This window comes from Sitophilus oryzae, unplaced genomic scaffold (genome assembly GCF_002938485.1).
Source record: "Sitophilus oryzae breed Bouriz unplaced genomic scaffold, Soryzae_2.0 scaffold_942_pilon_pilon, whole genome shotgun sequence".
Lineage (NCBI taxonomy): Eukaryota > Metazoa > Arthropoda > Insecta > Coleoptera > Curculionidae > Sitophilus > Sitophilus oryzae.
In genome coordinates, this window is record NW_022147575.1 from 2,521,687 (window position 1) to 2,545,719 (window position 24,033).

General features: G+C 30.9%; 1 protein-coding gene across 1 annotated transcript in view; it reads right to left on the minus strand.

Annotated features, from left to right (window-relative positions):
• Nucleotides 1–24,033, minus strand: part of LOC115891040 (neuropeptides capa receptor-like) — a 173,367-nt gene that overhangs the window by 35,310 nt on the left and 114,024 nt on the right. Inside the window, exons 5-6 of the mRNA XM_030911434.1 lie at nucleotides 15,158–15,377; nucleotides 8,399–8,627 (exon numbers count right to left, since the gene is read on the minus strand). Coding sequence (XP_030767294.1) covers nucleotides 8,399–8,627; nucleotides 15,158–15,377 — 449 coding nt within the window. The remainder of the gene's footprint in view (nucleotides 1–8,398; nucleotides 8,628–15,157; nucleotides 15,378–24,033) is intronic.

Sequence of the window (24,033 nt, forward strand, 5' to 3'; positions counted from 1 at the left end):
TACTTTTTATACAGTTTACATCTTTCTTTAAATTAGCCATATCTGTCATTTAAATAGAATATATGTGTACTTTGCCATTTTAAAATCAGTTTTATCTTGGTCACTATACAGGGTGTTTCAAAACAAATGCGAAAAACTTTAGGGGGTGATTCCTTGTTCAAAATAAAGGGTAGTTTGCTTCATAAACGTTGGGTCAAAAGTCAACCATTACGGAGATATTGAGGTACAAAGATGGCGGAAAAATAATGTTTTTATTTTTTATCTTGAAAACGAAAAGAGATAGACTAATAAAATTTTATGGAAGCATTACTTATATATATAATATATATAGTGTATAAAACACACTTTCTGGTAATTTTTTCACTTTTTTAAAATGAGTGGAAGGGGTTGAAATAAACTACCCCTATCATTCTTGTTAACGAAATTTAAAGAAAAATCTTATCAAACACATACAGAAAAATTAATTTGGATAGTTTAGTTTGTTTAGAAACTTTTTTATCTCTTGTATTTTTTTGATAAAACTCACCGATTTGAAATTAAAAAATAAAATGTAAAGCATTACATGTCAGGACAAAAAACATTTTCTGATAAAGAATCTAGTGGGCTGCTGTAATTTTTTAGGAAAAAATCTAGTCGGCCGCTGTTACTTTTTAGGATGTTCCTAATATTATTTTATTTGACATTACTCTACTGCAATACGTTATTATCTAGATGATTATTATTATCGTTATTATCACTAGATTCTTAATCTAAAAATGTTTTTGTCCTGACATGTAATGCTTTACATTTTATTTTTTAATTTCCAATCGGTGAGTTTTATCAAAAAAACACAAGAGGTAAAAAAGTTTCTAAACAAACTAAACTATCCAAATTAAAGCATTTGCATGTGTTTGATAAGATTTTTCTTTAAATTTCGTTAACAAGAATGATAGGGGTAGTTTATTTCAACCCCTTCCACTCATTTTAAAAAAGTAAAAAAATTACCTGAAAGTGTGTTTTCATAACAGTAACGCTTCCATAAAATTTCATTAGTCTATCTCTTTTCGTTTTCAAGATAAAAAATAAAAACATTATTTTTCCGCCATCTTTGCACCGCGATATCTCCCTAATGGTTGACTTTTCACCCAACGTTTATAAAGCAAACTACCCTTTATTTTGAACAAGGAATCACCCCCTAAAGTTTTTCGCATTTGTTTTGAAACACCCTGTATATTCCACAGAATTAATATTTCAACACGCGTTTATTATAGGCATGTATAGTAGATATTTAGGAACAAAGCTTTTCACTTAAACTGCAGAAATAGAATTACAATATTTTTATGATTTTATTATCATGAATTAGTATATAAAATTGTATATGATATGTTTGTTTACGGCCTTAATTGATTAATATAAGAGTAGTATTGCTTGATGAGTAATACTGGTACTCAATCATGTATTTACTCATCATGATGATGGGTATTGCTTGATGAGTAATACTGATAACATTATCAATATATCCGCTTGGGAAAATTATTATTTGACCCGATTTCAACAAAAGTATGGTCCACGGATATTATTTAAAAGCAATGTTCTTTTATTGTTCTTAAGAGAAATCTGTAAGCGATACTTTTACAAGGATTTAGACAATTAAAACTAGAAAAACAAAACCAAATTAGTAAACTAAACTTTGCCACAGACTACAGTTTAAATGTTACTTTACCATAACCAAAAATAATAAATAATTAGACAATTTTTTGGATAATTCTGTGTATATTTTGTTTTTGAGGCACAATACCGTGTTGATTAGATATTTTTTTTAGGAAATTTTATGATCTACAAGAATCCGCGATGTATTTTTTTTACCGTAAACCGTTTCAAAGTTATGGTACTTTTAATGAAAAAAAATTACGTGTGATTTAAATGGAAAACTTTGAATGGTTCACCGACACTTTTTTAAATTAAGCTAAAAATCCTGCCTTCCGGGGATATTTTTTCCTCGGTTATTAGGTTCATTTTAATCCATAATTCCATAGGGTAGTTTTTTTGGCTCACCCTACTAATCAGTGACTGTAAAGCTTCATTCAGAACCTCGCAATTAGTGGTTTCAATTACACTTTATACTTCTTAGTTTGCGATCATTCACAATGTCTAAAAAACACAAAATTAAAATGAATAGAATATCCTAGCAATTAGTGGAAAAGTCAAAAGTTTGTTAACTTTCTTTACTAATTGAAAATGACTACCACTAATTTAGACGTTCTGAATGTTTATATTGAAATTAAAGGAACAAACTTCTACGCTATTTGACACCACTAATTTATTCCACTAATTCCGAGATTCCGAATGAAGCTTAAATCACTCAAAATGAAACATTTATGATACTAGGTTAACATGAAATTTTCTGTTGAAAATTGGACCACTCTGTAAAGTGCCATTAAACGAAAAGAATTTGGGATTTAATTCTTTTTTAAACAAAGAATACACCTTTTCTGAACAGAATTTTGGGATTCTTAATGGCTACTGAATAATTCATTGGCATGGTAGAAAGGTCTCCAAGGAAAATTAATTAAACATAGATAAAGGAATTAGGTGTTCCAAGAAATGTAATTTAGTTAAATGTATATGGCCTGTATAAGTACATAAAAATAGCGTTATTTGGAGGTCGGCCAATGGAGTAGAAATGAAGCCACGAGAACAGACAGGTTTGGACGTGTTCAAAAACATTTAATTTTATAGCATATTTAAATATAATAGTTATTTATGGTACTATGTTACATATAAGTCACGCTGGGAAATGTGTAGCTAATTTTCTCAAGTGACTTATATGTTATAACCAGAGTTGTTAAACTACACGTAGTAATTAATAAACTACATTTACTACATGTCACAAGTAGTTTTTTAAATGTCGAGTAGTAAATGTGTAGTTTATGTAACTAATGTAGTTTTTTTAAATAACAGTGAAAACATAACCTAAAAACTTTGTTTGTTGATCAATTTAATGAAATAAAAAATCTATATTTTGTGAATTTGTTCCTTATTATGTGATATTTTTGATACTTAGTAGTTAAAAATGCTTGGAAGACGTCGATGTCTCCATACCTTCCTTAACCTTGAAAATCATATATTCTGGAGAATGTCTATGGAGAATTTCTCCATAAGAATTTATAGTTTATTTTGTGTTCAATGTTACTTTGTATTTCGTAGAAAATACACTTTTGTTGAAAAAAAATTGTCTTTTTTTCTGATGTTGTTTAACTTATACAAATGTAATATAACTTCATACTTCCATGATAAGAATTTGGCTTGATTTTTGTTTAAAGTCTAAATTGTTTATGTTTTACTATATTTTTGTTGGTAGATTTTAACGTAGTTTTTGTGTAGTTTTTGAAGGTAGTTTTTAAAATTTTAAAACGTAGTTAATACAAAAAACTACGCGTAGTTTTTGGCCTAGTTTTTTGCTTCATAAACTACTTATCAACCCTGCACGTAGTAATTAATAAACTACATTTACTACATGTCACAAGTAGTTTTTAAATGTCGAGTAGTAAATGTGTAGTTTATGTAACGAATGAAGTTTTTTAAAATAACAGTGAAAACATAACCTAAAAACTTTGTTTCTTGATCAATTTAAATAAAAAACCTATATTTTGTGAATGTGTCCTAATTATGTGCTATTTTTGATACTTAGTAGTTAAAAATTAGAATTTATAGTTTATTTTGTGTTTAATAGTTACTTTGTATTTCATAGAAAATACACTTTTATTGAAAAAAAATTGTATTTTTTTTTCTGATGTTGTTTAACTTATACATATATAATACCGTATGATTGAAAAAAAAAACGGCGTCCAGTTGGCTTGGTAATGACGATCTATGACATTTCCCATATAATTTTACATATAAAATGACAGCGATCTTCATTTCATAGCCATCGTTGACGCCGTTTTTATTCGATCATACGGGATAACTTCATACTTCCATGATAAGAATTTGGCTTGATTTTTGTTTAAAATCTAAATTGTTTATGTTTTACTATATTTTTGTAGGTAGTTTTTATGTAGTTTTTATGTAGTTTTTGAAGGTAGTTTTTAAAATTTTAAAACGTAGTTAATACAAAAAACTACGCGTAGTTTTTGGCGTAGTTTTTTGCTTCATAAACTACTTAACAACCCTTAAGTTATAACACGCGAGTGCCATACAAAATTTTATCCAACAGCAGAACTTTCATGTCCAATCTCTAAAGAATAATTGATTTACAAGGATCTACCAGTTCTACTTTCATTGTTGCGAATTAATAAATTATCAGGGCGCGTTTATGTTACAATGCAATATAGATGTGCGTTTTGTTTTTTTGTAAATAATAAATAGCACTGACCAGAGAGAACACTAATAATTAAAGTGAGAGGGCTTGTGGGATAGGGCATTTCGTAGACAAGTTTATTTTGTCACCGCGCATCCCAGACGCGCATAGCGTTTAGGCGGTCAAAAAAGGAAGTTTTCAACTTTGCAAGTTAAACATTTGACAGGATTAATTAGATTGTCAGTAACTTTTCTCTTAGCTCTAGAAGGAGATAACTAAAATCTGTTGATAATCGGATTAATAAATTGATTTTGACTGAATGTACCTGTTCTTTTACCTTGTGAGAAGAGAAGATTATTGTCATATATTGTCATTATTGTTTAGTTGAGATTCCACGATTATTCGGCATCTTTGTAATTTTTGTTGTGGTTGAGATTCAGACAAAACGTTTCCTTTAAAGGTAAGTTTTATCTCGGTTATTATTTAAAAATACCTAATAGTAATAGTGAGTGCACATGATATAGTCTAAGAGCTAGCAACGTTTACGAGAAAGTATTTTAAGATGTCTGGCTCGTTGATATATCTTTTACTATGCTCTCTGGAACAGTATGCCCGTCTGGCTGCCGATATCCGTTGCGTTCACTACTGCGCATCGGAAGAAGATCCTATATATTTTTTAATTTAGTCCTATAAATTCTAGTATTGAATATAAATCGAACATGTCTCCATAGCGCAGTGCGTAGAGTTTCCTACTACGAACCGACGATTCAGAGTTCGAATCTGGGTCAGGGCAAAGACTTTTTTATTTTATTTTCGTATATATTCTGATAGTAAAGTATTAAATAATTCTGGTGACTCAAAAAAAAAACAAATATTTAATACTTTACTATCAGAATATAAACGAAAATAAAATAAAAAAGTTTTTGTCCTGACCCGGATTCGAATTCTGACTCCTCGGTTCGTGGTCTGAAATTCTACGCATTGAGTTATGGAGACTTGGTCGGTTTATATTCAATACTAGAATTTAAATAACAAATAAAATATAGAACCTTCTTTCAATGCGCAGTAGGGAACACAACGTTTACCGGCGGCCAGACTGTTCTAGAGAGCATAGTAAAAGATATATCAAAGAGCCAGACGTCTTAAAATACTTGTTTTCCCGACGTTGCTAGCTCTCGTACTAATAGTCGTACATTGCTAATTTACATAGGTAAGCATAACGTATGGGATAAATCCGATTGTAAAAGTAAAACATAACATTCTTTTCTGATACCTGTGGAACGACTAGGTATTATACCTGGTATTATTACCAGTAATACAAATTATTTTCTTCAACTGATAGGTTCTTGTTATAGAATAAAGACTATCAAAAACATTGAATACCTAAGGGATACCTACTGATACTCTGTGCGAGCTCCCAACCGTGCTTCCCTGTTCACTCCCAACCAAGTTAGATAAAAAAGTTATTGAAGATTGCAGCCTTGAGTTGGAGTATGGCAAGGAGTATGAGCTCCACTACGACATGTACAGAAACGGATTACCTAAACTGGTAAGCATGTAAAATTAAACCTTAATGAAAAATTGAACTTATTTATTTTTAGTTCAAGAAAAAGCGTGACAATCCACAACCCACCAAAGACCTGGGTTGACAAACGGTTCACCCACAGGTCAAGAAAAGCCTGTGGCAAAACATTAGTATGTATCGTTTCGTTTATATTTATTATTAACATTTTTAAGAAATATTTTAATTTATTTTGTGTTATGGGAATATGTTTTTTCTTTTTATTGCTAGATATTTCTTGGAGTTAAATAAATTATTATGTTCCTACACAGTATTTTATTTATAGGTTTTAATGCTTTAAAGTAATAATAAATTTTCGTTGTTGACAAAATAATCTAAAAAAACTACGAAGATTTCTTATTATAAACTTGAAAGATTAAGATTCGGTTCAAATATACAAATTTTAAATTTTTGGCGCCAGTATATAGGTATGAATGCAACCTACTATATCGATAATGCGCTCATAGTTCGGGTTAGACGCCAAAGGCCGCGCCACTAACACAGTCTTCAAAAATTAACGTTGATCGGTCTCTCTCACTTAAGTTATTAGTGTTCTCTCTGGCACTGACATTAAGACGTCATTTAGATAAATCGCGATTTTTTAACGATAAAATAGTAAATAATCAACCAGCAAGTCAGATTTTAAAGAAAAATAATTCATTACTGGCAAATGCAGGAGTGAACATGACAACGTTAAAAAGACACGGAGGATGACGATCTGCAACGGTTGCGGAAGGATATATCGAAGAGTCCATCAACAATAAAATAGAGATTGCAAAAAAGATTCAAGGTGCTGTAAGTGTTCCAGAACGAGCCGTTGTAATGACAGAGCCTATTTCAAGCAGTGGAGGGACAGCATCTGAAGGCATAATGTTAAAGTTAAGTTAAATAAATAATTGAATTTGTAACTTATGAATAAAGCTTAATAATTTCTATAAAATGGTGTGGCTTCAAAAACTCACGCGTGTGTTATTTATTTTATATGCATGTCTACATGTGAGTAAAGTCGAGTAAAGTCTGTATAAGTAGAGGCTGTTGGATAAATTGTTTTTTACTTAACTTAATTAAGTTCTCTATCGTTCATAATTTTCAAGCGTACTAGACACCATTTTTTTTTCGATCATATGGTATTATCGGTTTTTAAATAGTTTTATTTTAATTTGCGTTTTAATATGTTACTTTTTACAAACACTTATAGTACTGTCTCTATCTAGGTCCGAACTGTATACCGGAAACTTCGGCAGCATAATCTGCAGATAAAAAAAATAAGTAAAAAAGTTCGTATAAATGTATGTCCTAAAATGCTTAGTTTTGGAGATACAGGGTGTAGAAATTTCATTTTTATTTCGATTTTTTCCAAATAATTGTAAAGTAACGTCAATATTGGGATAAAAATTGGTGTGTGGGAGTTTTTTGGCATGAGAAATTTGATTTTGATGTCAATATGACTCCTACTTGTAGAGGGCGCCACCTACATATTTTTTAACTGGTTTGAAGAGTAATAACTTTTCGTCTGTACCTGTATAAAACTACTGAGAAAAAAAGTATACATTTACGACTATTTTTACGTAAAAAAGGTCTCTTGGTAAAAATCGCTACGAGAAGTGGTTCTCGAGATATTGGGAATCGAAATGATCAATACTTGTCATCATTGACATAAATTAAACATGTTGACTAAATAGTTATTAGACTGAAATCATAAATATGAAATGTTTTTGTGCCAAAAGTTCAACAGAAACGGTTCTATCGTCATTTTTTCGCGTGATTAATTAAAAAAAAATAAACATTTCCAAAATTTATTATTTCAGTCACATAACTATCTACTCAAAGTGTATATTTTATGTCAATAGTGACATGTATTAACCATTTCCGTTCTAAATATCTTGATAACGGTTCCTCGTAGCGATTTTTACCAAGAGGCATTTTTTACGTAAAAAGTCACGGAAATGTGTATTTTTTTCCTCAGTAGTTTTATGCAGGTACGGACGAAAATATATTACTCTTCAAAACAGTTAAAGCACATGTACGTGGCGCCCCCTACAAATAAGAGTCAAATTGACTTCAAAATCAAAATTCCCACGTCAAAAAAATCCTAGACACCAATTTTCATCCAAGTATTGACATTACTTCAGAAATAATTTTAAAAAAATCGAAATAAATAAAAATAAACTTCTTCACTATGTCTCTCCGAAACAAAGCATTTTAAAACATACATTTATACGAACTTTTTTACTTATTTTTATCTGCAGAATATGCTGCCGAAGTTTCCGGAATACAGCCTGTTCAATGCTTACTGTACCAACAGCCTATTTATAAAGCCTGCTGCTAACTTGCGATCAATGGCATGGGCATCTGCGTATCAATAGAGGTATTTATTCGCTTATCTTATTATGGTACCTATGTAACAAGTGGAGGCAGTCGCGGCATGTGAAACAGGCAGATTATATATTATATATTGAGAATCAAAGGAAGATCCAGATCCGGTAGTGTATATGCAGTGGTGTGACATTGTTTTTGTCTGGTCACATACTAAACAACTAATTAAAGACAATACTTACACAACATTCGTATTATGCTTCTGTTGCTTTGGTTTTTCTTGTTTTTACGATGTATGGAGCCTTTAATCTTGCCGGCTAGTCTGTTCTCCGAAGCCCTGGAAATGGCAATGCCCATGTTGGTGTACAAAACTGCTATTATAACCATGGGCACGATGAAAAATATAATGCTACTCAACTCGGTCAATGGAAAGTTTTCCGGTTGGGATACCATAACACACATTGCAGATTCCTGTAAGAAGAAAATAATACTATGACGTTATTGAATTTTTCTTGATAATTTTTTGTTATTTTATGGCATATATTTAAGTAATATAATATTTATTATTCTTTTTAATATTTCAGGATATTGCTATATAAGTATTTAATGTTTATTGTAAAATACAGGGTGGCGCCTCTCCTGCGCCGTGGAAGCTCGGAGAGAACGGTAGTTTATATCGAAATTAAATTTTGGCAGCATATTATGTAGGTTAACTGAAAGCATTTTATAAAAATATATATATAATTATACAAGGTGTCCCCAAAAAAAGTTACACATCAAAGTTGTGTTTTTTCTAATGGAACCCCATATATATTAATTGATTTTCGTATTCTAGGAAAAAAATAAAGATGAGTTTTATTAAAGAAGCATATACCTAAAATCTAAGGATTTTGTCAAATCAGTGTTGTAAATACATGTCATTATTGACAAAAAATAAAAGTGTTGGGTAGATAAATTATTTGACTGAAATGATAAATTTGGGAACTTTTTGTTTTTATTTAATTTATCATAAATTTTTCTTCGAAAAAATAATGATAAAACAGTTCCTGTTGAACTTTTGACACAAAAACATTTCAGATTTATGATTTCAGTCTAATAATTATTTAGTCAACATATTTAATTTATGGCAATGATGGGAGGTATTGATAATTTCGATTCAAAATATCTCGAGAGCCATTACTCGTAGCGATTTTTACCAAGAGACTTTTTTTACGTAAAAAAACTCATAAATGTATATTTTTTTACTCGGTACTTTATACAGGTACGGACAAAAAGTTATTACTCTTCAAACCAGTTAAAAATAGATAGGTGGCGCCCTCTATAAGTAGGAGTCTTATTGACATCTAAATCAAATTTCTTATGTAGAAAAACTCCTAGACACCAATTTTGATCTAAATATTGACGTTACTTCAAAAAGTATTTGGAAAAAATCGAAATAAAAATGAAACTTCTACATCCTGTATCTCTGAAACTAAGCATTTTCGGACATACATTTATACGAACTTTTTTACTTATTTTTATGTGCAGAATATGCTGCTGAAGTTTCCGGAATACAGTTCGGACCACACTGTATAGTGGCGAGCCACTTTCGCGAAACAACCGGTATAGCGAGCTGTACTACTAATATGCTCTTGCCAGATTTCTTATGTTACACCGTAAAATGTTGCAATCTTGCTATCTTGTTTAGACGAGATTTTATAGCCAAGGTCAGTAGGTACGTTAGAACAATTCAAAATACCACACTCAGGCATTCCACTCTACGAAATGCCGACAGCGCTCTCGAGTCTAAACCTCACAACAAAATTTCTAGCGGTCTTGAACTTTACATGGCTCCAATTCGGACGCATTCCTTTATTACAAAGTCCCCGAATTTCTATCAACATTTAGAATTTAAAAACGTTCTGTTTGATCTAAACTTCTAGCCGAAAATACAATGTAAATGGAATTAAATCACTGGATTCAAATACATTAGGGTGATTTTGTAATAAGTGTTACGTTTTATGTCCTGTACTAATTTTGTAAATAAAAAGGGCATGAAAGAGCCAAGTTTTGAAGGAGCCGTTATTATTTTCACAGTACTTTTTAAATGAATCGTGTATGTCTTACCCAAGTAGCATTTTCACGACTTGCGACCACATGTTTACTAAACACAACGTTGGATTAGTTCCAAAAAATAGTTAGATCCGTAAATTGGATATTAAAATAAATGTAAACGTTGTTGTAACGTTGTGCCGACGTTGCACTAGTACTACAACAAAGTAAAAGCTTCTGCGACGTCGAATAAACGTTGTCTTGCAACCTATTTTGCTTAAGTGATCTTTAGGTGATTCGGACAACGTAGTTACAATGTTGGGCAATAAAGAGTTTTCCGACGTCACTTTCAGGACCTATTCCAACGTTATGCAAACGTCGTCTGTTTTACTAATTCCAACGTTGTTTAGTTTTCCTTATTCTTACGTTGGTAGAACGTCGAGCCACTGTCTTTTTACAACTGTATTGAACCATAACCTTAAATCTTAAATGTTCACTTCATTGTTCTGTATATAAAATTTTCAGTGCTGTTTTTGGTTTTATAAAAAAAAAACTTAATTAAAATGGGTAGTAAGAAAGACACATATAAAACTAAATTTAAATTATACATCGACATATTACCGATACTTTATCGACTCCCTCGGTTATTTAGAATATAGAGGGCGGCACAAGCTAGACTCTAGGATGACTAAATTAGGCAATCTTGCGACTAGTATACTACCTGTTAAGGCTGAACTGCGAATTTATTAGTCCAGTATGCGACTACTCGAACTACTCCATCTTAATCTCCAAAACAACAAAGTGAAAGCCGCCATGTTCTTGAATAAGAAAATGTGTCGTTCCTGAAATAGCAATTCCTGCTTTTTGAATACATTAACTTGAAATATTTGACCCTAAACAACACGCGGAAACTATTTTTTTCGACTGCGAATAAATTATTCTCATTTTACTAAAAAAAATTCAAGAAATTTTCTGAAACTTCTTTAATTTTAAGGCCCATTAGTATTTTTCAAAGTAGAAACAATACATTTATCAATAAAGTTGTTAGCGTTTAACTTTTTTGCCTTGGGTAACGAGTTACAGAGTTGGTTAAAGTGTTTCAATAATTATGATCTTCAAACATCCTCCACACTTAAATAATTTTGTTTTGTTTTCCTTTATTGCCATCTGGCATATGTCTCTAACTAAATCATAAAAATAATATTTTTACTATAATTATCCCAATTTAGGATAAAACGCGACTTAGACGCCATATTATTATAGTTTTGTATTTCTGTGAATTAGGATTTTAAACAACGTTGCAGTTTGTACTAAATTAAGCTGCTCGCCAACGTAGGTATCCAACGTCGTTTCGACCCAAAAATTATTCTCCGAACTAGTGCAGACTAGGGTTGGCACGAGGTTGTGCCGACGTTGCTCTCCGACGTTTGGTCGCGTGACACAACGTTGTCCCGACGTCCAAATGCTGCTTGGGTAATACTTTACGATAGTAACAGCCAGATGTTCACAAACATATACAACGTTTTGAAGATTTCGTGGTCAAAAAGTAAGTTTTTGAGTACATTTTATTTGTTTATTTGTACAAATCTAATAGTTATATGACTATACTATTACTTTATAAATACAGGGTGGCGCACCTCATTCGCCTCGGTTGATTATACGAAAACGAAAAGATGCAGAAACAAATTTTTTACGGGTATATGTAGAGGAGCAATGTGCATAATTTAAAATTATTTTGAAATGTACAGGGTGTGTCAGAACTAAGATCCATATCAAAGTTATATTGTTTCTTATAGAACACCCGGTATTTTATTTTATTTTTGGATTCTTGGCATAAAATAAGGCATTTATTATAAGGGTTTAATATGTTTAAATGCTTTGGTTTTTGAAATATTTAAATATGCATGCTATAATAAAAAAGTTTGTCAACACCCTTACAGGGTGGTCGAAATTGGTCTGTTTTAACAGAGAAAACCTATTTCCTGACTAGATAGAGCAAAACCGACATAAATGTCATGGGCTTGATTCCTGAGAAACGTTTAATGGCGTAATCCGCCTGTTGATATTTTCACTGCCAACTGATTTGAATTTTTTACCATTTTGAAAATTGCCCATAACTTTTTTATTTTGCGGAGTAATAAAACACTGTAAAAACGTTATTAAGGCACTTTTTTAGGCACAATCCAGTGGCGTAGTCAGCTTTTTTCTATGCTTGCTCTTTTTGCCAGAAATAATAAAAAATATAATTTTTTAAATGGAAATCATAGCTGGCTATGAACTTAAAAAAATGCTGGCGTTTTACCCTTTCCAATGATCTAAAGTTATGGTCATCTATTTCTAAGAATAAGAGAAATATTAGGTTTTTGACCTTTATATCGAGGCGGGCCTTGATTTTGTGTTGACCTATTTGCCTAATTATTTTTTTATCACAATTTAATATTCTATATTATTATTTATCTGCATAATTAAAGACTTTTGTAAAGGTAAATTAACATTGTATATTAGTATTAGTAATTACAATTGAAATCGATACAATAAACAAAGAATAAAAAAAGTATTTTTTGAGTGACGAATATAGTTTTCTAAAAAAATCATCAAAGATGTTCAAACTGAGCACCCCTTTGTTGAATACACAATAAACATCTTTTGCCCACAGAGTTACAACAATTTATTAGGCGAACTGGTGTAATAAGTCCAAAAGCTTGTCTAGTAGCCTTCTGTAATTCTTCTCTCGTTCCAATGGTTCTTCCCTTATATATAAGGCCTTTTAATTTCCTCCATAAAAAAAGTCAAAAGGAGTTACATCACAGGACTTAGCAGGCCAAGATATGGGATCCCTTGTTCCAATCCAATTCTCTCTAAATTCTCCATTTAATAGTGCAGTTGTAACCCTGGCTTTTTAATTGTAAATGGTAATACTAATATAGAATATTGATTTACCTTTTCAAAAGTATTTAGTTATGCAAATAAATAATGACATAGAATATTAAATTGTGATAAAAAATAATTAGGCAACTATAGGTCAACACAAAATCAAGGCCCAATACAAAGATAAAAAACGTAATATTTCTTTCATTCTGAGAAATAGATACCCATAACTTTATATCGTTGGAAAGGCTTAAATGCCAGCATTTTTTTAAGTTCATAGCCAACTACGATTTCCGTTTAAAAAATTATATTTTTTATTATTTCTGCCAGAAAGAGCAAGCATAGAAGAAAATTGACTACGCCACTGGATTGTGCTTAAAAAAGTGCCGTAAGAAAGTTTTTACAGAATTTTGTTATTCCACGAAATAAATAAGTTATCGGCAATTTTCAAAATGGTAAAAAATTTAAAAAGACCCCGTATCTCTGTTGGCAGTGAAAATATCAACAGGCGGTTTTGGCCATTAAACTTTTCTCAGAAATCGAGCCCATGACATCTATGTCGGTTTTGCTCTATCTAGTCAGGAAATAGGGTTTCTCTGTTAAAACAGACCAATTTCGACCACCCTGTACATTACTTTTCAGAGATAATTCTTGTGTTAACTTTAAAACCAGAGAAATAAACTTTACTGAAACATTTCTTGCTTCCTTAAATGTATATAAGGGTATCAAAAATTGCTGGTCTATTTTAATTATGTATTTTACACAAAAACTTCGTTAATTCAAATACAACACTATGTATTTTTTTAAATAGGTCGAAGCAGATTTAAATGCTTTTTCAAACTATATTGGGATTTCCTATACCTATGTGGCTCAGATTTTGAATAAAAAACGATTTTTCAATAAAATCAAGAGGGCTGGTGTCGCTCTGGCAATTTGCTATTGGCAGTTAGTAGCTATTTTCAAAATCGACATTAGTTTATGGTCTTTATTTAAATTTAAAACAGTTTACATTTATTTAATTTACCTACAATAGTTTAATAAGTTAGTATTTATTATTTTATCAAGATTTTCAATAAAAGAACCAATTAAAGCAAATTCATTTTCTTCACTTCCAACGACAGGTTTCTGCCTTTTTCAAAGAAACGCTTGTCAAGAAAATTCCTATTTGGATATCTTTGAGCATAAACCATCCAGGCCACACAAAATGTGTGTCCTCACAAAATGTTTGTATGTCCTCACAAAATAAAATTACTAGTAACATATCCATTCCTTCCGCCAGCAAATACTGCTTCATTTTTCTTCATAAATAATAAATACTTACTTATTAATCTTATTGTATGTAAATTAAATAAAAATAAACTGTTATAAATTTAAATAAAGTCCATAAACTAATGTCGATTCGACAACAGCCATCTTGATTACAATTTTATTGAAAAATCGCTTTTTATTCAAAATCTGAGCCAGATAGCTATAGGAAGCTCTAATATAGCTTGACAGAGCATTTAAATCTGCTTCGACTTATTAAAAAAATGCATAGTGTTTCATTTGGAATATGGAAGTTTTTATATAAACTAAATATTTAAAACAGATCAGCAAATTTTGGTGTACACCCCTATAAATTAAAGGAAGCAATAACATTTTTCAGCAAAATTTATTTCTCTATCTTTAAACTCAGCACAAGAATTAATTCTGAAAAGTAATACACAGGGTTGATAGTCTATTTTATTGTAGCATGCATATTTAAATATCTTTAAATGTCAAAAACCAGAGATTTTAAACATATTTAACTCTTATAATAAATTCCTTTTTTGGACCCAACAGTTCAAAAATGAAATAAAACACCGGGTATTTCATAAGAAAAAATATAACTTTGGTATGGATCTTTGTTCTGAAATATCCTGTATATTTTAAAATAAATTTAAATTGTGCACATTGCCTCCCCACATATACCCACAAAATATTTTGTTTCTACATCTTTCCCTTTTCGTATAATCAACAGAGACGAATGAGGTGCGCCATCCTGTATATTTTCAGTATTATTTATCCCTTTCTTTTTAAAACTGTCTCTTTCATGCCACTCTTCCTCTAAATCTAAAACTTACCGGTACTATATCTGTAGAATTAGGCGGATACGTCAGATGAGTAATATTCGTGTTTCCGGCAAAAGGCAGGGCAGAAATGAAAGACACTGCCCAGAGCGCGGCTATAATCCACACTGCCCTTTGAAGACCTGATATCGCTCTCAGATACAAGGGATAGCAAATAGCAATATATCTCTCGGTGGAGAAGGCCACTACCGTCAATACCGAAACGTAGGAGGCCCTGCAAGTAATAAAAGAAACATTTTAGCTGACATTTCTCCTTCATTTCGCTTCTGTAAACAAAGCTACATTTTATTAAAAGAAAAACAACTTTTTCCCTAAAAGTTTTTCAACGAAATTTCATTTCAAAAACATCTTCGAAGTACTAATATTCGAAAACGTTTTCCGTCTTAATTCTGTTAATTTTTTAATAGCTTTTCAAGGTACTAAAGACGCAAAGTAATTGATATTTGAAACGCCTGCTTTTTTAACGAATTAATTAAATTTGTACATATTCATAACTTCGGATTTTACGATTCCCCTTTTGTTATAATTAAATGATAATTTTGAAAAATATTAAGCGAGTTTAATATTTAAAAGTTATTATTATTTTAATTGTTGTATATAGGGTGTCCCAGGCTGAGCGAGCATTAGAAATTTTTCGAGAACCACAATATCTAGACAGGAGATTTTTTACACATCATTGTTTTATAACGAGATCTATCGATTAAAAATATTTCCAATATGGCGGCACTTCCGGAAATACCGGGAGTTGACAGAAACTTTCTTATTTTAAATGGGTGTCCCCATTTTTTATTACATACTTAAATTCTTTGTAAAATTTTATGAATATTGATGTTAAATACTCTATATCTAACATTAACCGTTTTTGAGAAGAAAAAATCATATTTTTGAACGAAAAAAACTATCTGCCAAAAACATTTGTATAGCCTAATTGTCAAATTTAGTGATTACCACAGCCAACGTGACATAAAGAGGAGATATGTAGCTATCTATTTCAAAAATTAAATTGTTAAAATGTCATATAATCATGGCGGTAGCTATCATGAAATTGAGCGATTAAAAAATTATCATAAATAATTTTTTTCAAATGGAAACCCACTTTTTTTATTTCACTAATGAAAAAGCTTTTCAATTAGTTGCTTTTTGACTATACATGTTCCTATACCTAATAAGCGTTCGCTATTTAACGTTTTATGTAAAACTGGCTAGGTATTTTTACATAAATGAAGACGGAAATTAAAGATAAAGGATTATACTATATCCGTATTGTAGCATATGTTTAGTCAACTTCTTTATTTTTAAGATTTTGATGATCAAAAATCAACAAAATATTCCTTATGTTTGGACTAAATTTTCTCAAAAATAAAGCCATAATTTAAAATTTCGTTACAATACGGAAATAGATTGAAGTTTTGTGATTACAGTGATATATAATTTATATGGTTTTGTAACAAACTGCTCGCTATTTTACGGTTGCTGAATGAATGCTGAAGCTCTGCAAACCTTAACCAAAGCACGAGTGTTTGGAATTTTGGGTTTGGCTTAACATGACAGGATCGGGGTAAGCCTTAGGCAGATTTCTGAAATATAATATATATATATATATATATATATATATATATATATATATATATATATATATATATATATATATATATATATATATATATATATCTCCTTCGGCACACGCGCTTTACCCGACCCCTGATAGCGACCCGAATGTACAGCGTAATAGACTAAGTTATTTAAGATTTAATTTGAAAATGTATATTTTTCTTGATTTTATCTAGCTTCCTTTGACATTAAGTGTCAAAGGTGAGTTTTTAACAGTCAGACAATTTATTTCCATCTGTCAGAAAACGAATTATTTGAATTTCCTATATTATAAATACTGCTGCCCCCTTGATAGTTTAAAAAGTGTATTTATAAAAACATATATCTAGTATTTTCGCTCTTTAGTGATATCTAATAGTTGATATTATTAATAATATACCGTATGATCGAAAAAAACAGCGCAAAGTTGGCTTCAAAATGATGATCTATAACATACTGCTTTTTGTACAAAGTGTCACAATATGACATGGCCAGATCTATTGTTTTACATCACTTGACGTTTAAAGTTATAGGCTACTGGTTAAAATCAAGAAAAATATATGCTTTAAAACTAAATCTTAAATAACTTTTATTTTAGGTATAGGAACATGTATAGTCAGAAATATCTAATTGCTTATGCCTTTTATGTGCCTCCCCAGCACCTGTCAAACGTTACTTTTAGAAATAGAACGTCACTTTTAGTGTCACTTTTAAAAGTAGAACGACCAATTTTTCCGATCCCATCTTTGCAAAAAAGTACTTTAAATAAAAACACTCTGCCTCGTGTTCTTCATAATTAATATGCGATTCAGGCCAATTTTGTTCTAATATCATATCATCAACGAATTAATTAATATTTTAAGCTGATCATTTTTCAACCTTTCACTTTTTAGAGCAAACCCTTTTAGGTGCCTACAGCCGAAGCTTTTAATGTATGGAGGGCCGTAGCAAGCTCTTTTTATAATTCAAATATAAAGGTTGATTTGGGTATCTTTCCTTGTAATCGAAAGATTTTTAATTAAATTGTTCTTTTTAGAGATAATTTATTGAGGAATTAATTCGTTATACTTTTTTTTAATATCGATTTCTGAGGAATAATTAAAAATGAATTTATAATATATTTTTTAAATAATAGTTATAGATTAATTCACGATTAATTCATTCGCGAATTTAATAAAGCTGTCTCTTTAGTTGTCAGTTTTGAGTCAATATTTTTTAATTCTCTTTGATGTCGATTGCTGATTGAATTGGAGCCAGAAATGGCTCAAAACGAAATAAGTAAATTACTAACAGATATTTAGGCTGACGCGACAAACGCTATATCCAAACTACTTCCATTTAAATCCTGAATAACTTTTATGAAAAGGAATAAAAAAATGTTCAAAAATGAAAGCAATTAAAAAACGTGCGAGAAGAAATAAAGTTTTTAACCTATCCTCGCTGTTAAAGTATCATTTAATATATCCTAGCAGTTAAGGCAATTTTAACAGTTGCTATGAAAAAAATTAATTTTAATGCATCAAACATGCTTTTATGTACATGATGTTTATACCCGGCTACTAATATGAAAACTCGTGTCTTTGAGGTAAATTCAGCCGTAGAAGCCACCATTCTGAAAGGGTTAAAAAAGTACTTTTTATAAATATTTTTATAAAAATATATTTTATGAAAATATTGCTCAATTTAAATACTTACTTTGATGTTCTTATTTCTTTATTTTTAGTCGTCTTGGAACAATATCACAGACTAAAAATAGAAGTTTGGCTTTATTAAAAAATTATTTTTATATAAGCTGAAACGTAATTAGTAGGAGGTAGGTATAATGCTATAGTCTATAATTAGGTCAAACTGCAAACTTTATTTAGTTTCCAGCATAGTTTGCCTTATCTAATTTTTACTACCTTATGTTCGTCAAAGCATCATACTTTCTTTGACGTATCAAATGTAATTATTTTTATGGTTGTAAGAAAATGTTAGTAAACATTTTTAAAATGTTTATTATAACAGTGTTGTGACATTTTATTAAAATTTTCTAAGCATCATAAATTTACCTTTATTACCGAATAAAGGGACAATGAAGAAAAGTAGGATTTATTTTCAAATATCTTTTCACAAATAACGCCCTGAAAAATTTAAACGATTTTTTATTAAAACGTTATTTTAATGGACATAACTTTCCCCTAGTTCGTATTTTTAATCCTTAATGGCCTTCAATTTTTACTCCCATAAAAGCGCGTAAAGCGTAAAGAAGTTTCATGCCAATAACGCAATGTCCTTAATAGAGAGATATGGCAATACTGCCGCAATTCAGCTATTAGCTCTGACGTTATTTTGACATTGCGTTTGCCGAACTTCGAGTTATGACAACACAAAATAGCGTTGATTGATTTTGACGATTATGCCAACATTTTTAAAAATTTAGCCTCAACCTAGTTTTCTGATTTTGTCAATCAAAAGGGCATCTATATTCATAATTTTTCTTTGTTTTTATAAAAACATAGCTATTAAATATATCAGGAGTTTTAATTAGTGTCTAAAAGAAAGTGTGTCTAAAAAATTGTTCAAGTGCGAGTGGGACTCACGAAGGGTTCCATACCATTCATTATCTATACAACATTAGACACTATATTATTATAAACTTTTTTTCCGATTTAGCTGAAATTTTGAATGCGCGTATAAGTAATTAAAAAAAAATGAAGAAACAAATTATTAAAAATTGTATTAATCAATAATAAATATGTAAAAATATGTAAAAATTAAAAAAAAAACAAGATTAAAACAAAGGATTCGAACCTGCCTTACAACGGCTCCAACGTCAAGGTGCGTATTCATTATCCGAACGAACGAACGAACGAACGAACGAACGAATGAAAGTGCGGTATATTTAGACGGGGACCGAACGCATGCGGCCGTTCGTTCGTTCGTTCGCTCGACCATCCGTTTCGAGTCGGTACATTAAAGGCGTTCGCCAACAAATGCCTCCGGTCTTCTCGTGCGGTCCTATCGTGCGGTCCCCGTCCATACCACTAGCGAACATTCGTTCGTTCGTTCGTGCGGATAATGAATACGCACCTTCATATAGTAAACGCCACGAATGTTTGGGAGTGATTCATCGGTCGCTACCATGTGAACTAATCTGTTCAAGGTCACATAAAACTTAATTCCAGTGCCGTGGTGTTTCAAGTCATATAATAATCAATATATAATCTGTTGTAATTTGTTGTTTTAACTGTCAAAGTCTTGTCAAAACATATATTTGGTTATAAATATAAACTGGAATGCCCCATTGGTCGCACTGCAAGCACACCAATGGACTGACGCACAAAAACGAATCAATCAAAGAAACGCGATATAGTATCGTCTTTGTCATTCACGCTAACATTTTAGAATAAGTAGGAGGAGCGCAGGCAGATGATTAGACCGGGCCTTTAAAAACTTACGTCTGCGGTAAAAATTTACGTTTTTAATGTAAAAATGATAGCGCGCGTGTCGATTCTAACTTCATCAAGCGATGAATCACTCCCAAACATTCGTGGCGTTTACTATAGTAGCGTAAAGTCCTAACGCTTTAACCACGCGGCCACCGAGGACTTGAAAGATTCTATGTAAGATTCTTACTTAAAAGATAATGTTTAGTGAAAGTACTTTTTTATTTATAAACATTTATTTAATTCTGTTTTTAGTATTTGTTCGTATAGCGGCAACATAGATACATTATCTGTAAAAAAATCAACTGTGTAGCTATAACAGTTCATAAGATAGAGCTTTGTGACAGACGGACGGACGGACAGCGAAGTCTTAGTAATAGGGTTCTCGTTTTTACCCTTTGGGTACGGAACCCTAAAAAGAGTACAATTTAACTCAATAAAGAGTTATCTCAATTTTTATAAAAAAATACAGTATTTCAACTGATAAGACAACGTTCCAAAACTGTCAAATTACCGCACGGCGTCTTCTCCACCTAAATACCGGCATGCGGTAACGTTAATAACGCACAAATGCTTATTATGACACTTTAACTGTCATAGTTACCAAAATAACGCCTCCGTTAATATCGCATATCGTTGCCATATATCTCTATGAAATATCTATTTTTCGTATAGGAAGTGCTTAATAAAATGAAAAGATTAAACAAAACTCTTTCATGAAAAGATTAAACAAACTGTTGGATTATGATGCATAATACAGGCTGTTCCATTTAAAATAGTGGAGAAAAATACAATATTAAGTTTTGACTCATTCAGTACATATCAAACAAGATTGCAAGTTTTGGTAGACTGAATTTTATAGTTTATATATTTAAAAAAATATATTTTTCCATAGCAACTGTTAAAATTGCCTTATATCTATCAAAAATAGTAGATAAAATAGTACTTTAACCGCAAAGGTAGACTAAATGATACTTTAACAGCGAGGATAGGTTAAAAACTTTATTTCTTCTCGGACGTTTATTAATTGCTTCCATTTTTGAAAATTTTTGTATTCCTTTTCATAAGTTTTTAGGGATCTAAATGGAAGTAGTTTGGATATGGCGTTTGTCGCCTCACCTCGAATATCTGTTGGTAATTTACTTATTTCGTTTTGTGCCATTTCTGGCTCCAATTCAATCAGCAATCGACACAAAAGAGAAAAAATATTGACTCAAAACTGACAACTAAAGAGACAGCTTTATTTATTTGTCAAATTACATAGAAACTAACGCCAACCCAGCACAATATTTTTTCTACTCGTAATAAATTCCTCGAAATAATAATTTCTGAATATTTTTTAAAACGTAATTCACTATGGAAAAAATTTTAAAAGTGAAACGAATAGAAATATAGATATCTAGCTGTCAGTGTCAGTGATACACTCCGAGACGATAACATACTCGTAGATCGTTACTAGCCAAAAATATAATGATGCGTATAGCACGTTGCGGTTTCTTAGCGATCAATAGGTAATACGATCAATGCTACATTATATACCATACGATAAAAAAACGACGTCACGGAGGGCTTTTAAATGACAATTTAAAATTTAGTATGTCTTTAAAAATATATCAAAAAATACTTGTAACATATACAGGGTGGCGCACCTCATTCGCCTCGGTTGATTATACGAAAACGGAAAGATGTAGAAACACAATATTTTATGGGTATATGTGGGGAGACAATGTGCACAATTTAAAATTATTTTGAAATATACAGGGTGTTTCAGAACTAAGATCCACAACAAAGTTATATTTCTTCTTATGGAACACCCGGTATTTTATTTCATTTTTGGATTCATGGGCCCAAAAAAAGGCATTTATTATAAGGGTTAAATATGTTTGAAATCTTTGGTTTTTGAGATATTTAAAGATATTTAAATTTGTATGATACTATAGAATAGATTATTAACACCCTGTACATTACTTTTCAGAATTAATTCTTGTGCTGAGTGATACCCAAAAAATATTTTGTCTCTACATCTTTCCGTGTTCGTATAATCAACCGAGGCGAATGAGGTGCGCCACCCTGTAATTAGTCTTAAACCATTTGACTAAATTTAGCGTAACAGTATAATAGTAGATAATATATGAGAGATCCTCCTCCTCAAAATACTCCTCCTCCTCCTCATAATACTCCTCCTCCTCCTCATACTAATAATATACATTTAATTCCTACTACTTTCATCCCCCCTTTATTTACCTAGTCATATATAGCTAGTCATATATAGCTAGTCATATATAGCTAGTAAGGTAGGTCTTTAGAAGAAAGTAAAGCGAATCACTCATTCATCGAGAGTGATGCAATACAATAAGAAAAAAAAATAACTAATGTTGTTAGAAAGCTGATACAAAAATATACTGATTTCCGGTCAAACTGTTTCTCATCGAATAGTTTTAATTAATCAAAAAGATTTATTTTTCCACTGAAACAAGATTGTCATAGGATAACTTGAGTTTTGTGCTGATTTTCTATTACAAAGGATTAATCTTTTACGAGTTTGTGCGTGCATTGGGACATACATATTTTGCAAGTGAACTAACACACATTGTTCCATACGTGAGAGTAACGAAGAATTCAAAAGTTATAATAGAAATTTTAAAAGGTGTTCGAGAGATTCCATTTGGATGACGCTAGAGATCAGTTACTGCGAAGATTTGAAGGCAAGTTACAACAACCCGAAGAAGTTAGAAGCACAATATCAAGAAAACAGAGACCTCTTCGTCAATATCGTGCTCGGAAATATTTAAAAATTATATTTTGTTTTAAGGTGAAAATGTCAAGTGAGAATATTGAACTTATTAGCGCAGTAATATGTATTCATCAAGAACTTTATGAATCATTTCATGAAACTTATCAAAAAACTTAGACAGATGGAGAAACTGTATTAAGTGATATGATTCGTAAATATGAAAAAAGGAATGAGTGCGTGTGCACAATATTACGAAAATTATGATACATTAGAATTATTCTCTGTAATGATAGACTTAGGTTTTATAAATCAAATAACATATTTAAATCAATTTGTTAAAAATGGGAAAATAGCCTACGAACAAGTAACAGATGATGTAAACACTAACATAAATAGACACTTAGTTAACCAGGATAATTCATCATCCAATAACTTAGTTGATGTAGAAATACTAATTTAGTTAAAATTATATTTTAATAATAAAAGATGTAATAAATATTATATAGATTTTTATTCATTCATAAAAAAATTATCATACAAATACAATACATTTGATAATGCACACATACAAGTTGACTTAGAATGATGGAAGCATTTTGTGGTGTTCCGATAAATAAAGCTGGTTGTTCATCTATTTCAATCACAGGTTTTTTGGAATATTTCTTACAAACGCAGCTTTTCCAACTCCTTTAACATAAACAAATTCCACTTCTACTTCTTTTCAGTGAGTTTTTCAATTATATTTGAAAAATAATGGTGAGGTGTAAATCCTTCATTCCAGTTGATACAATGATGGTTTTTCATTAACCATACCGCCTGTCTGTGACATTCTGGTGACAGAAAGTCTAATGGATAGGGTTTTTTAAACATATAATGTGAGATTCTATGTCCATCAAAGGCTGCAAGTTCTTTAGGTAAAAAGGTGTTTTTCTCATCTTTAAATCCTTGTATATCCAATAATCAACCTCATATTTTTAGTTCACTAAACTTTTTTTAATTAAACTTTTTGTCTTGAGTAGTTTGCAATTTGTTCTTTCAATTTTTGTATTTTAAAAATAAAATTTTGTATTTCTAGTTGTAGTGTTGAAGACATATCTACTACTACAGACACTATGTTT